The following is a 13,035-nucleotide window of genomic DNA, read 5'->3' as shown; positions in this document are numbered from 1 at the left end:
ACTTGACCCCCACTAACAAAATCAGGCTGAACGCCTTAGAAAAACAAAAATACAAAACCCCTTTCAAGGGGCATCCAGTCGATCGTCGAAAGGGACCTCCTCCGGCATGTCTACCCTTTGATCCTCGGGGTAAGAAGCGAAGGGATTCTCCTCTACCTCGAGGCCAGGATGACGAGCACGGAAGCGGGACGTGGCAACCCGGTATCCATACTCAAAGGATACCCGTCCCGTCCGTGTGAGCCCGAGCTCGAATCCCTCGGACCTCTTATACGCCTCGAGGAGCTCCTCCGCTAATGCTTCCGAGACCGCTCTCGCTTCGGCCTTCGCCCCCTCCAGCTTCTTGCTGAGGGCGCTCACCTCCGACTTCAACAGGCGGAGCTCGACCCGCTCCAACCTCATTGTTTTTTGGAGCTCCTCGTTCGCCGTTTTCGAGGCCTCAAGCTCCGACGAGAGGCGAGCTGCCTCCGCCGCGCGCCTCTCGGCGGTTGCCACAGGCTACGGACCGGCCCCGGCACGGACCTCCTCAATCTGGCGGTGGAGCTCAGCATTACGGTTGATAAGGCCCCCGATGATCTGCCCGGCTTCACGCACCCTGTCCATCAGGGCCGTCGCATAATGAAGGATCTACGAAAGGAAAGGACGGGTTAAAAGGGGGCAGCGTCAGACGAACAAAACTAATTAAAGCAAGAAGGGAAGCACTTACCCAGATCAAAGATTGGGCAGACTTATTAAGCAATGCCTCCGAGGGAAGGACGTACAAATCCCGAGCCATGTCAGGATGCAGCGCGCCTCGAAGGAACGTTGCGGTGGGGTCCCCTCCGGCCCACACCCTGTTCCCCTGGGACAAACCACCCCAGCGGGCGACCAAGGGGTCGCTAGGCCTCCCGGGTGGAGCCTCCACTACCAGCCGCGTCAAGAACGACTCCCCGTCCTCGGCTGGTAGTCGGCACAAGTCGCGTACGGAGGGTGGCCACGGATCCTTCCCAGTCGAACGCCGGCTAGGCCCAGCCTCGCCCCGACGGGGGCCCTCCTCAGCCCCCTTTGATGGCGCCGCCTTCGCCTTCTTCCGAGAGCGCCCGGCCTCCACCTCCAGTGGGGCATCCTTCGAGCCGGGTTGCAAGTCGGTCGGCAGCGCTGGAGGAGGGGCCTGCGAGTCGGTCGACGGTGCTGGGGGAGGGGCTTGCGGCGCATCATCTCCAAGGAGCGACCGAAGGTTCACCATTTCTGTAAAAGATGAGAAAAGCGTCAGCACCAAGGGTGAACCTCGCGAATACCCGAACCAAGCGTCGACTAACGTACCCAGAGGCATCGGGCTGAGACCCGCCTCGACCAGCCACTCCTCGGTCATATTCCGGAGGGCCTGGGACCTGGGGGGAATCTCCCTGAGCCTCCCCAGGTCGAGGCGCTCCGCTTCGCCCAAACATAGGGTGGTGTTGTCGATCGCCCTCGCAGACCAACGAACTCCGATACCCCAGTCCTGTGCGCGACTGACGTAGAAAAACCTCCCCTTCCACCCTTTATTATTAGAGGGGGCCCCTCCGACTCGGAAGCCCTTCCGGGCAGATAAAAAGTAACCCCCCGAACCCTTGGTAAGGCGATAATAGGAAAGAAAAAGGTTGAAGGTAGGGGCGATATCGGCGTAGTGGCATTCCCCCAAGAACACCACCAAGTAGCGCCAAGAGTTCGGCGCCACTTGAGATGGCGAAATCCACCAGAAGGACATGCAAGACAAAATGAGGGGGTGCAGGGGGAGGCGCAAACCCGCCTCCAGGGCGTCTAGGGTTAAGGCGAAACCCTTCGGAACCGGGTCGTACGCCCGTTGTCCCGGTTTAGGCGCGCCGAGAACGTAGTCTGCCGGGATACCATAGCGCTCCCGGAGTCCGACCAGCGACGACTCACTCACGGAGGAGTCCTGATCATGCGGCCACATCGAGGCCTCAAGAGCCCGCGTCGCCTCCCCGTCAGGTGACTCGACGAGGGGCGGAGGAGGACTTCCCTCCCTAACTTCGGGGGAATGGACGGAAGAGGAGGAGGGAGAGGACACCATCCTAACTGACCTTAACGGGGGGGTGCTGCGGGAGAGGAGAGCGACGCTGGAGGCGAGGAGGACAACCGGAAGAAAGACGGCGGAACCGGAAGGGAAAAACTCAGTAGCGAAAGATGGAGGTGAAGTCGAGCTCCCGCTATTTAAAAGAGATGTCCCGCCAGAACCAGCGCCCCTTCGCCTCCAGAGAGTGGGCGGCAGCCCACTCGCGCACGCGCGTAACCGTCGCATCACATCGGAAAATACCCAAAGGCGCCCCGCCTTAATGAAGACCTGACGTGGCGACCTCGTAAAAACGACAGCGTCCGGACGCCTCGATCCCGGCGCCCAAAGACGTGCGGCGGAAGCAATCAACTCCCCCTCAGGGGAGAAGTTAAATGCGACAGCTCTTTGATCCCCGCCGCCTCCGAACTAAAGGGAGCGCTCGGCTGCACGCCACCCGATACCACACCTGCGCGGCCAGCCCGCCTGCGTTGTGCTCCTCGGCCCTTGGCTGCACACCGCCCGAGACCACACCTGCGCGGCCAGCCCGCCTGCGCTGTGCCCCTCGGCCCTCGACTGCACGCCGCCCGAGACCACACTTGCGCGGCCACCCCGCCTGCGTTGTGCTCCTCGGCCCTCGGCTGCAATCCACCCGAGGCCACACCTGAGCAGCCAGCCCGCCTGCGTTGTGCTCCTCGGCCCTCGGTTGCACGTCGCCCGAGACCACACCTGCGCGGCCAGCCCGCCTGCGTTGTGCTCCTCGGCCCTCGATTGCACGCCACCCGAGGCCACACCTGCGCGGCCAGCCCGCATGCGTTGTGCTCCTCGGCCCTCGGCTGCACGTCGCCCGAGGCCACACCTGCGCGGCCAGCCCGCCTGCGTTGTGCTCCTCGGCCCTCGGCTGCACGCCGCCCGAGGCCACACCTGCGCGGCCAGCCCGCCTGCGTTGTGCTCCTCGACCCTCGGTTGCAGGCCGCCCGAGGCCACACCTGCGTGGCCAGCCCGCTTGCGTTGTGCTCCTCGGCCCTCGGTTGCACGTCGCCCGAGACCACACCTGCGCGGCCAGCCCGCCCGCGTTGTGCTCCTCGGCCCTCGGCTGCACGCCGCCCGAGACCACACCTGTGTGGCCAGCCCGCCCGCGTTGTGCTCCTCGGCCCTCATCGGCTCCATCAACCCCGAGTCCAACTCCGATCGGCCAGCCCACATGCGCCATGCCCCTCGGATCCGCGTGGCCAGCCCATCAGAGGTCAGAAGCAATACATCGGACCCCCCGCATGCAAAAATCGACGCATAGCTCCTTTCGGGGGGGAGTATGATAGGGGTAAAAATCGATTTGACGTAACACACCGGATTTGACGTAATACATCACGACGTCAGCCCCCCTTGGACAGCACACTGCTCCAGGGGGCGAGCATTAAAATATCAACATAATGTGCACCCTCACTCACGGTACCCGGACGACCTCATCGTCTGACCCCGCACGACCGGCCGAGGCAGGGGAGGGCGTCGACCGAGGCTCGCCATACCCTACGGTAGCTCGGCCTTCCACGCAACGCCCACGACGACGACAGGCGCCATCGGAGGTACGGCCCCGCCCCGGCAGAGTGGCACATCAGGTAACATCAAACTCACATATAAATACTCCCAGGCCCCAAACGAAGAAAGGGGTGACGCAGAAGCACGACCTCACCCTAAAACTCCTCTCCCAATCGCTAACTTGATCGTCGGAGGGGTCGGGCCGAACCACCGACCCGACCTTTGTGCAGGTACTGGACCGAAGCCGACCCAACCCGGCGTCACAGTGCATTCCAGCCAGATCCCCCGTAATCGGTCGTCGCAAGATCCCCCCAGTCGCGCCTGATCCTAGCCGGTCGGACCCCTGAACCAGCCGCGTCGACCCCAAGGTCACGGCTAAAAAAGTTACTTGCCGTAACACTACCGACCGACTTCGTTGAACCTCCTTTCCCTTGCACCAAAGTGGGGGTCCCCGAGGGGTGCGAGAACGTCGACCTGCTGCCTTCTATGTCATTGCTTCAACCATTCTTCACGGCCACCAGCGTTCTCCATCAACCCCTTAAGCAACACCTTCAAGCCCAGCGGCAAGCCCCGGGGTGCATGGTCGCCGATTGTTGCAACCCTTGGATGAGGGAGTTCGCGAAGGAGCTCCGGATGCCATATCTCCTCTTCCACGGCCCCTCCTGCTTGTACGTTCTATGCTCACATATGGTCCTGCAACACAAGATCTACGATCGGATTGATGACCCATTCGAGCCTTTCGACGTGCCTGGGTTGCTTCACTGGCTCGAGATTAACTTGGCTCACCATGCCGGGCTAGGAAAAGTTCCGCGAGGAGGTTCGGAAGGCGAAGATGGTTGCTGACGGGTTCGTGATCAATACATTTGAGACCTTAGATGCAACATACATCGAGTGCTACACTAGAGAGGTGAAGGGGAAGAAGGTTTGGATCTAGAGGACAAAGGCCGCAAGAGGGAACAAGGTATCCATGGACAAACGTTGAGTCCTACGCTACCTCGACAAGAAGGAGCCGAGGTCTATTGTCTATGTTGGCTTTGACGGCAACATCGGCCACAGCACAACATAGCTAATGGAGATTGGGTGTGGGCTGGAGGCATCTGGCATGCCCTTCCTTTGGGTTATAAAGGAGGTCAAGTCATTGTCACTAGAGCTAAAGAAATTGCAGGCCTATTTTCAAGGGAGGATTGGTCACGACGGATTATAAGAAGTTATCATGGAGAGTTTTCATCATGTTTTAAATAGTTCTATCTAAGAGACTCATCATATACGAAGTTATAGTCATAGGCATAGTTATTATACCTAATTTAATCATAGGTGAAATGATAGAGTGAGATAGTTATTACACCTCAGGACATTCTTAAGCTGATACATCAAGATAACTTTTAAAGCTCATCAAATATGATTACGGTAAAACTTCATGTCTTTCATCATGAGTTTAAAACTTCACGGCAAGATTTTAGTTTTCAAGTAACTAAAATTATTACTAAAATGAAATCTTATGGTGAAAATTATCATGATTATATAATTATTATAAAAGTTTTAAGAAGTTTAACTCTAAAATTTGATTATATTGTTGTTATAATTAAGGAGTCAAAAGATTTATCTATCTTTTCATTTGATGAATTAATGAGTTCTTTGTAAGCACATAAATCAAGGTTGAATAGGTCACTTGAGAAAAGTGAATAAAAAATATTTCAGATTAAGGGGGAGTTTTCTACTTGAAAAGAATAATAAAAAAATTGAACGTATCGATTTCATGATAGAGGACACTTTGACGAGCGTAATTAACAAAAGCAATCAAATTATGATAAAAAAATTATAATATTAAAATTTAATATCATTATTGTAAAAAATTTGGTCACATGAATACAAATTGCAAGAAAAGAGGAAAGCAAGTAAGTTGAGGAGGAAAATAAAGAAAATAGTAAGTTATTTACAACTCATTCACAAGTTAATGAAATCTTAAATGATATTTAATTTTTTGATAGTAGATGTTATAATTATATGTCAGACATCAGATCAATGTTTAAGGATATTAATGAAACTCACAAGTTGAAAGTTAGACTTTGAGATAACAACCAAATCCGAATAGATGAGAAAAGAACAATTGATGTTGATAGTATCATGAGTATCGTCAATTGGTAAGTCGGCATAGTTAGTTCATAATTGAAGGTGCAGGTTCATCCTTGTGATCTCCTTCGTGCTAATGTGGGAGTGCTGACGCAGCAAACCGATGTAGGAGGTCTGCGAGGGAGGTGGTTCACTGGGGTTGATCTGGCTTTAGAGCAATGAGACTGGGTAGAGGTATTAAGATCTGCTCAGCTGTGAGATCCTCTCTTAGGATGGATGGGTTGTCCTCTTATTAAATGGTTGCCTCATGGCTACGAGGCTACGTCTTGGCAACAGAGTTGTCTCTTGACAGGTCTACACTGGGGCTTCCCGGCTTGACCCTTCTGATGCTTAAGTCAGCGAAAGGCGAAGGAAGATAAAGGTAGCAGTATCAGTTATGTAAATAAGAGAGTAGAGAGGCTATTTCTTGCTTAGCTCCCTTGGCACTTACTCGAGAGTAGTTTTTATACATTTCTAGGGATCGACTATTTGTAGGTTGTTAGTGTTCGTCGATATTTTAGGTGGATGGTTCATTTGTTCTGATCCCGTGTTGTGCGGGGTTGTCTCCTCACTTTCGGATGCCACTTTATGCGATTTCAAGCGGCGTGGATTCTGCTTTGCGTTGCTTTTGAGCTGGGTGGTGTCGCTTCGGGATACAGTCATTTTTTAGTCAGGCTATACCGTTTTATACTACTTTGAGATGTGTGCATGACTCTAGCTGGGGTGCCACGTGGGGTCTAAGGTGGCTGCCAACTGGGTGGTACCAGAATATCCTCTATCAAAATTGAAGACAAATCAAGGGAAGGTAAAACACTTTGATAATATTTTCTTTATTCCTAATTTATCACATAACTTGTTGAGTATTGGATAATTGATAAATGATGGGTATTCAATTATATTTGATGATTTTTCATGTAGTATTAAAGATAAAAAATATGATCTGATTACAATAAATGTTTACATTATGTAAAACAAGATTTGTCTACTTAATGTTTCAAATATTGAAAAGTATGTGTTTCTTGTAACAAATGAGTTTAATTTATGATATTTAAGATATAGATACATTAACATTAAGGGTTTAAGGTTATTAAATAAAAAAAATGATTACATAATTATTATACTTAATGTATTTGAAGAATACATTTATGACAAAGTAAGAAATTATTTCCCTGGAAAAGAATCAAGAGTATCTAATTGTCTTAAATTAATTAATACCGATTTATATGGACCTATGAATATAAAATTATTTAGTGGAAGTCAATATGTTTTATTGTTTATTAATGATTATAACTATGCTATGTTTTCTACAACTGAATTTAAAATATTTAATAATTTTTAAAAATTTTAGACATTTATAGAAATACAAAGTGATAGATGCATAAAGGCACTTCGAACAGACAGAGGTGATGAATTTTTATCTAACAAGTTTAATTCTTTTTTTAAAAAATATTTACAGATAATTAAAAGCACCACATACACTAGAATAAAATAATATAGTTGAACATAATAATTGAACTATCATTGAAATGATAAGAAGTTTGCTTAAAAGAAAACATCTTCTAAATCAGTTTTTGACAGAAACAGTTACAACAACAGTTTATTTATTAAATATTTTATCAAAAAGAGTTGTTACGAATCAAACTCCTTTTTAGGCTTGGTATAATATAAAGCCAAGAGTAAGCAATCTAAGAATTTTTTTGTTATATTACTTATGCTTTGGTAAATTCATAAATCTAAAAAATATATCTTAATTGGTTATTTCTTATAATTGAAAGCGTATCGATTGTATAATCTTATTAGTAATAAATGTATTATTAATTGAAATATTATGTTTGATGAAAGAATAAGTTAGAATTGGAAGATCAATAAATGTGAAAAATAATTTCAGATTTCAAGTGATAGATCCAGCTCCAATAAATTTATCGTCAACCTTATCTAGTAATAATTAATATTCATAAAATGATTTCTCGGATGAAACCCCTTTAGAAAAATTCAGATCACTAACAAAAATTTATGATTCAATATTTGTTTTGTTTATTTTAGATCATATAAGCTTTGAAGAAGCAGTTAAAAAAGAGATATGATGCCGAAGTAGAAAATTAAGTAAATTGTATTAAGCTATGCACATGAAGGAGAGATTATTATATGACCCATCTCAAATAGATTGGGAGAAGTCAAATGGCCTGAAGGCATTGTTTCAGGAGCCAAAGGCAATTTATCCATTGGCTACTGCATAATACAATTTATTTATGTTGACCCATTCAATCTATGGTGATCACTAGCAATCAAGCATTTGAAATCCATGGTTTGGATCCTCTCCTATTGTTATTATATAGATTACAAAAAAATTTATGGTGAAAATTATTATCATTTTTAATTTTCATTTAATTGATCAAACATTAGAACAAAATGAAAATAAAACCTTTTTCCAATCTTTTATTATCTTATCATAATCTTCAACAAATTTTATTATCTAAATCTCACATAAATTTTTTTTTGGTTTTTTAGTTAGAATAGTTAATATAATTATTACCATAATTGTTATTTTTTACAATTATTGAGACAAAGAGATATAGACTAAGGAGATATCTCATATTACTAAAATACAAATTTTTATTTTTTTTACATAGGATAATTAATATAATTATCATCATAAATGTTATTTTTATAATTATTTAGCCCGCTCATTGGGAGGAAGACCATGGACCAATTGGAAATTTTTTACATAGACACTAAGTTAACTCATTATTAAACTTCTAATACGGCACTCTTATAAAAAAAACTAAAATAATCTTATATATAAAGAAGTTTTTATTTGAGATGAAAAGCGATGATGGAGAGGATAGTACAGAAAACATGAAAAAAATGATAAACTGAAAGATGATAAGAAAAGGAAATTTATGATCTTTCTGTTCTTGGCTGGTACACAATTTCTTTATATTTTCTTTCCACATATATTAATGAAGTGAGTGCCCATGAGATCCAGTGAGTGCCCATGAGATCCACATCGCCGTGGCGATCATGGCAACAAAGAAGGCACGTCTGACAACCCACGAGCTTACTGTAAGATTGTCGTCAAACACGGTGGCCTCCATGTCCCTCTCGCTCCCCATAACTTCTTCTCAACCTTCTCCTCAGTTGATTTTGCATTGCCACAGTTTACTGTTCACCGTTTGCCAACGACAGCCGCTCACTCGGTGGTCAACGAATCTCACTCTACATATGCGGGTGTGAATGTCAGCTCTGAGTCGCATCAGGGCTCTCTAGTTCTCGTCATGCAACACCACCACGCGCCGACCGCCAGTAATGGCGAAAGCAAGACGAGGCCTCACTTCGTGTTGGTTCCCTTCCTGGCGCAGGGGCACATGATCCCCATGGCCGACATGGCCGTCCTCCTCGCCGAGCGAGGCGCCCGCGTCAGCTTCATCACCACCCCCGTCAACGCTGCCAGGACCGAGGCCGTCGTCCGTCGCGTCAGGCGAGCCGGCATCGCGGTCGAGTTCGTCGAGCTTCCCTTCCCTTGCGCCGAAGCGGGACTTCCCCAAGGGTGCGAGACAATCGACCTGCTGCCTTCTGACGAATTGATCAAACAGTTTCTCGACGCCACCGGCTTTCTCCGTCACCCCCTTACGCAGCACCTTCGAGCCCAGCGGCAACCCCGGACGTGCATGATCGCTGACTCATGTAATCCTTGGACGAAGGGAGTTGCCGAGGAGCTCCGGATGCCATATATCCTCTTCCACGGCCCCTCCTGCTTGAATATGCTGTGCGTACGCATGATCCTACGGCACAAAATCTACGAGCGGATCGGTGACCCGTTCGAGCCTTTTAACGTGCCCGGCTTGCCTCACCGGCTCGAGATCAGCATGGCCCTGACGGCGTGGTTCATCACCATGCCGGGGTGGGAAAAGTTTCGCGAGGAGGTCTGGGAGGCGGAGACGGCCGCGGATGGGTTCGTGATCAACACGTTTGAAGCCTTGGAGGCCACATACATCGAGTGCTACAGAAGAGAGGCGAAGGGGAAGAAGGTTTGGACGGTCGGGCCACTGTCGCTGTCGAACAAGGATCCGGACGACAAGGCCGCGAGAGGGAACAAGGCGTCCGTGGACAAACGTCGAATCCTTCGCTGGCTCGACGAGAAGGCGCCGAGGTCTGTCGTCTATGTCAGCTTCGGCAGCATCGTCCGCCACAGCCCGGCTCAGGTACTGGAGATAGGGCGTGGGCTGGAAGCATCCGGCCGGGCCTTCCTTTGGGTGATCAAGGAGGTCGATGCGTCGTCCCCTGAGGTGGAGAAGTGGCTGTCGGGCGGCGGCTTCCAGGAGAGGGTCGGTGACAAGGGACTTATCATCAAGGGATGGGCGCCTCAGGCGGCGATCTTGTCGCACCCGGCGATCGGAGGATTCGTGACACACTGCGGATGGAACTCGTGATAGAAATAATAGAAGATAAGAACAATATAATATAAGAAGCTTTATTGAAGTAGATAAACTTTAGCTTTAATACATTAACATGTTCCTCTCCTATTTATAGGATTAAGAGGGAGGATTTTCCTCAACAGAATAAATGATTTTCCTCAACAGAATAGATAAGATTTCCTCATATAGTGGGAAAATCTTATCTTCTATCATGCCCCCACAAGATGGTGCTCCTGACAAGGATACCAATCTTGGATCATCTTCTATCATGCCCCCGCAAGATGCACCTGACAAGGATACCAATCTTGGATCGGTAAGAAAGAGGCTTCGTGAGTAAGATAAGTGTAGATCGCTGCTGCTGTTGCTGCGATTGCTGTTGCTGTGATGGCACAAGCGTTCCCTTCATTCTCCTTAAGTCTGCCGAATGTTGACAGATCAACGAAGACTACCGCGGTGAGGAAGATGAGGATTGACCACGGAGCCTCTTAGGAATGCAACGGCATTGGTCGCTGGCCGAAGGGTGAAGCTTCACTTTTCTCAGCGACGTTGGTCGCTTGCCGAAGGCAAGAGCGAAGCTTCGCTTTTCTCAACGACGTTGGTCGTGGTTGCGATTACGACGGCTGCGACGGTAGAGAAGAAATCTACAGCAATGTTGCAATGATGCTACTACAGCAAAGGAGGAAACTGCAACAGAGGAGGAAGCTGTAGTAGAAGAGGAAAGTATAGCAGAAGAAGAAGGAAAATAGCTACAACGACGAAGAAAGGTGGGGCAGTGCTGATGAGCAGCACTAGAGATGCCGTAGCGGAAGGGAACGGACGTTGGCGCAGAGTGGCAACACCAATGATGAATTGGCAGCGAGAAGAGAGCTTGCTCTAGGCAAGCGGCTCTGATACCATGATAGAAATAATAGAAGATAAGAACAATATAATATAAGAAGCTTTATTGTAGAAATGAAATAGCTTTAGCTTGAATCTATTAACATGTTCCCTCTCCTATTTATACAAATTAGGAGGAAGGATTTCCCACAAGAATAAACAGAATAGAGAGATTTCTTATCCTCTATCAAGTTAGGGAAATCTTATCTTCTATCATGTTGGGGAAATCTTATCTTTTATCATGCCCCCGCAAGATGGTGCTCCTAACAAGGATACCAATCTTGGATCGATGCAAAGAATTGTTTACAAGCGAGAGGCTTCATGAGTAAGATAAGTGTAGATCGCTGCTGCTGCTGCTGCGATTGTTGTTGCTGTGATGGCACAGGCGTTCCCTTCATTCTCCTTAAGTCTGCCGAATGTTGGCAGATCAGCGAAGACTACCGCGGTGAGGAAGATGAGGATTGACCACGGAGCCTCTTAGGAATGCAACGGCGTTGGTCGCTGGCCGAAGGGTGAAGCTTCACTTTTCTCAGCGACGTTGGTCGCTGGCTGAAGGCAAGAGCGAAGCTTCGCTTTTCTCAACGACGTTGGTCGCTGGCCGAAGGCACTTTTCTATCAACTCGGTGGTGGAGGCGGTGTTGGAGGGCGTGCCGATGGCGACATGGCCTCACATCAGCAGCGACCAGTACATTAATGAGAGGCTGATTCAGCGAACGGGAGTGGCGGTGCGCGTGACGGTGCCCGGCGCCCACGTAGGCGCAGAAGAGATAGAGAAGGCGGTCTCGAGACTGATGGATGGAGGCGAGAAAGGAGAAGGGAGACGGGAGAGAGCAAGAGAGCTGGGGAGGAAGGCCAAGGAGGCAATGGAAGTAGGAGGCTCATCTTATGCCAACGTGACACAGTTGATCCATTATGCATCGCACCATGATCAAGCACGAGGATGAGGAAGAAGCTATTCGCATGTGTCCTGTTTTCGTGCCAACTAAAAATAAGCGTTCTATGTTGAGATCGATATGTCTTTTTAGAAGATTCAAACAAATAATACTTATGCTTATCGTAAAATTTGATTTACGAGTTTGTTTAATCGACGAGCATTTTATATTTAAAAAAAAAATATTTCCATCGAAGAAAAGAATTCTTGAAATCTTCAAATCACAAAATTTCATTTATTATTGTGTTGAAATCAAAACCATAACAATTGTGACCGTTAGCGTCGATAATTTCTTAAACGGTTTAGAATAAAACATGTTGACATTTTTGAATAATAGAAAGTAATACGATGCATAATCGATTCAAGGTAAAACCAGTCAAACTTAGGCACGTCAGTCATTCATCTTGACACTTTAGTAGAGAACTCATAATGTCAACATAAGCCATTATATAGTAACCGTAATGTTTGATAATTTAGTGCATACCTACATAACCTATATTTTTATTAATCAATATTTTAGTGCAATGACCCATATTTTTATTTTTTGAATCCTCTAACTTCGTTAAATTAAGCCTAAGAGGATCATTTGTTGGGTACACCTCGATATTATTTTTTGTTGGACCACATATCTAACCTCTCACTTTTTCGATATTAATCTTGTGATAAGAGATAAGGTCATTCGTCAAATTCAAATTGGGTATGAAAATCTTAATGTATCACACATTCAAAATATAAAATAATATATTTTTATATCGTTTGACCATTGACCATGTTAAAGATACTTTGCACTCTCTTCAACAAGCAACGAACGGGTGAGTATAACATCATAGCGAGGTCTATCTTTCTTTACATATTGATCTTACATGACATATAATAAAGAACTATGCTATCGCGGAAGACAAAAGTGTCCCAGTCCTAAACGATGGAAGCTGGGAAGACAAGGATCGCCAACTTCCATGGACATGGACGTACTAACTACATGACTCATTTCTTCGATGCTCATCCACATCCTTTCCCATTCAAGAAACGAGCCACAATAATGGCACGCTTTCACAGCCAAGCCAACTGCCAATCCCCTCTAAAATCTTTCCTACCGACAATTAGGTTGATGCTCTCGTCGCATCAACTCAAATCGCATCCTC

At 47.2% G+C, this 13,035-nt stretch overlaps 1 protein-coding gene across 1 annotated transcript; it reads left to right on the top strand.

The window, feature by feature from the left end:
• The first annotated feature begins 8,804 nt into the window (after positions 1 to 8,804).
• On the top strand, positions 8,805 to 11,994 carry LOC103983501 (UDP-glycosyltransferase 73C6-like). The gene is made up of 2 exons (XM_065102285.1): positions 8,805 to 10,097; positions 11,567 to 11,994. The coding sequence occupies exons 1-2, from the start codon at positions 8,947 to 8,949 to the stop codon at positions 11,904 to 11,906; spliced, it is 1,491 nt and encodes a 496-aa protein (XP_064958357.1). The 5' UTR covers positions 8,805 to 8,946; the 3' UTR covers positions 11,907 to 11,994.
• The last annotated feature ends 1,041 nt before the right edge of the window (positions 11,995 to 13,035 follow it).

Source organism: Musa acuminata, chromosome BXJ2-4, assembly GCF_036884655.1.
Source record: "Musa acuminata AAA Group cultivar baxijiao chromosome BXJ2-4, Cavendish_Baxijiao_AAA, whole genome shotgun sequence".
NCBI lineage: Eukaryota > Viridiplantae > Streptophyta > Magnoliopsida > Zingiberales > Musaceae > Musa > Musa acuminata.
The sequence above is the reverse complement of the archived record's forward strand: the minus strand, read 5'-3'. Positions and strand labels throughout refer to the sequence as shown.

Excerpts from the sequence above, each read along its gene's own strand:
- LOC103983501 (XM_065102285.1), top strand. The coding sequence starts at position 8,947 with ATGCAACACCACCACGCGCCGACCGCCAGTAATGGCGAAAGCAAGACG. Across the intron at positions 10,098-11,566 it reads ACACACTGCGGATGGAACTC|GCACTTTTCTATCAACTCGG; the intron begins GTGATAGAAATA and ends CGCTGGCCGAAG.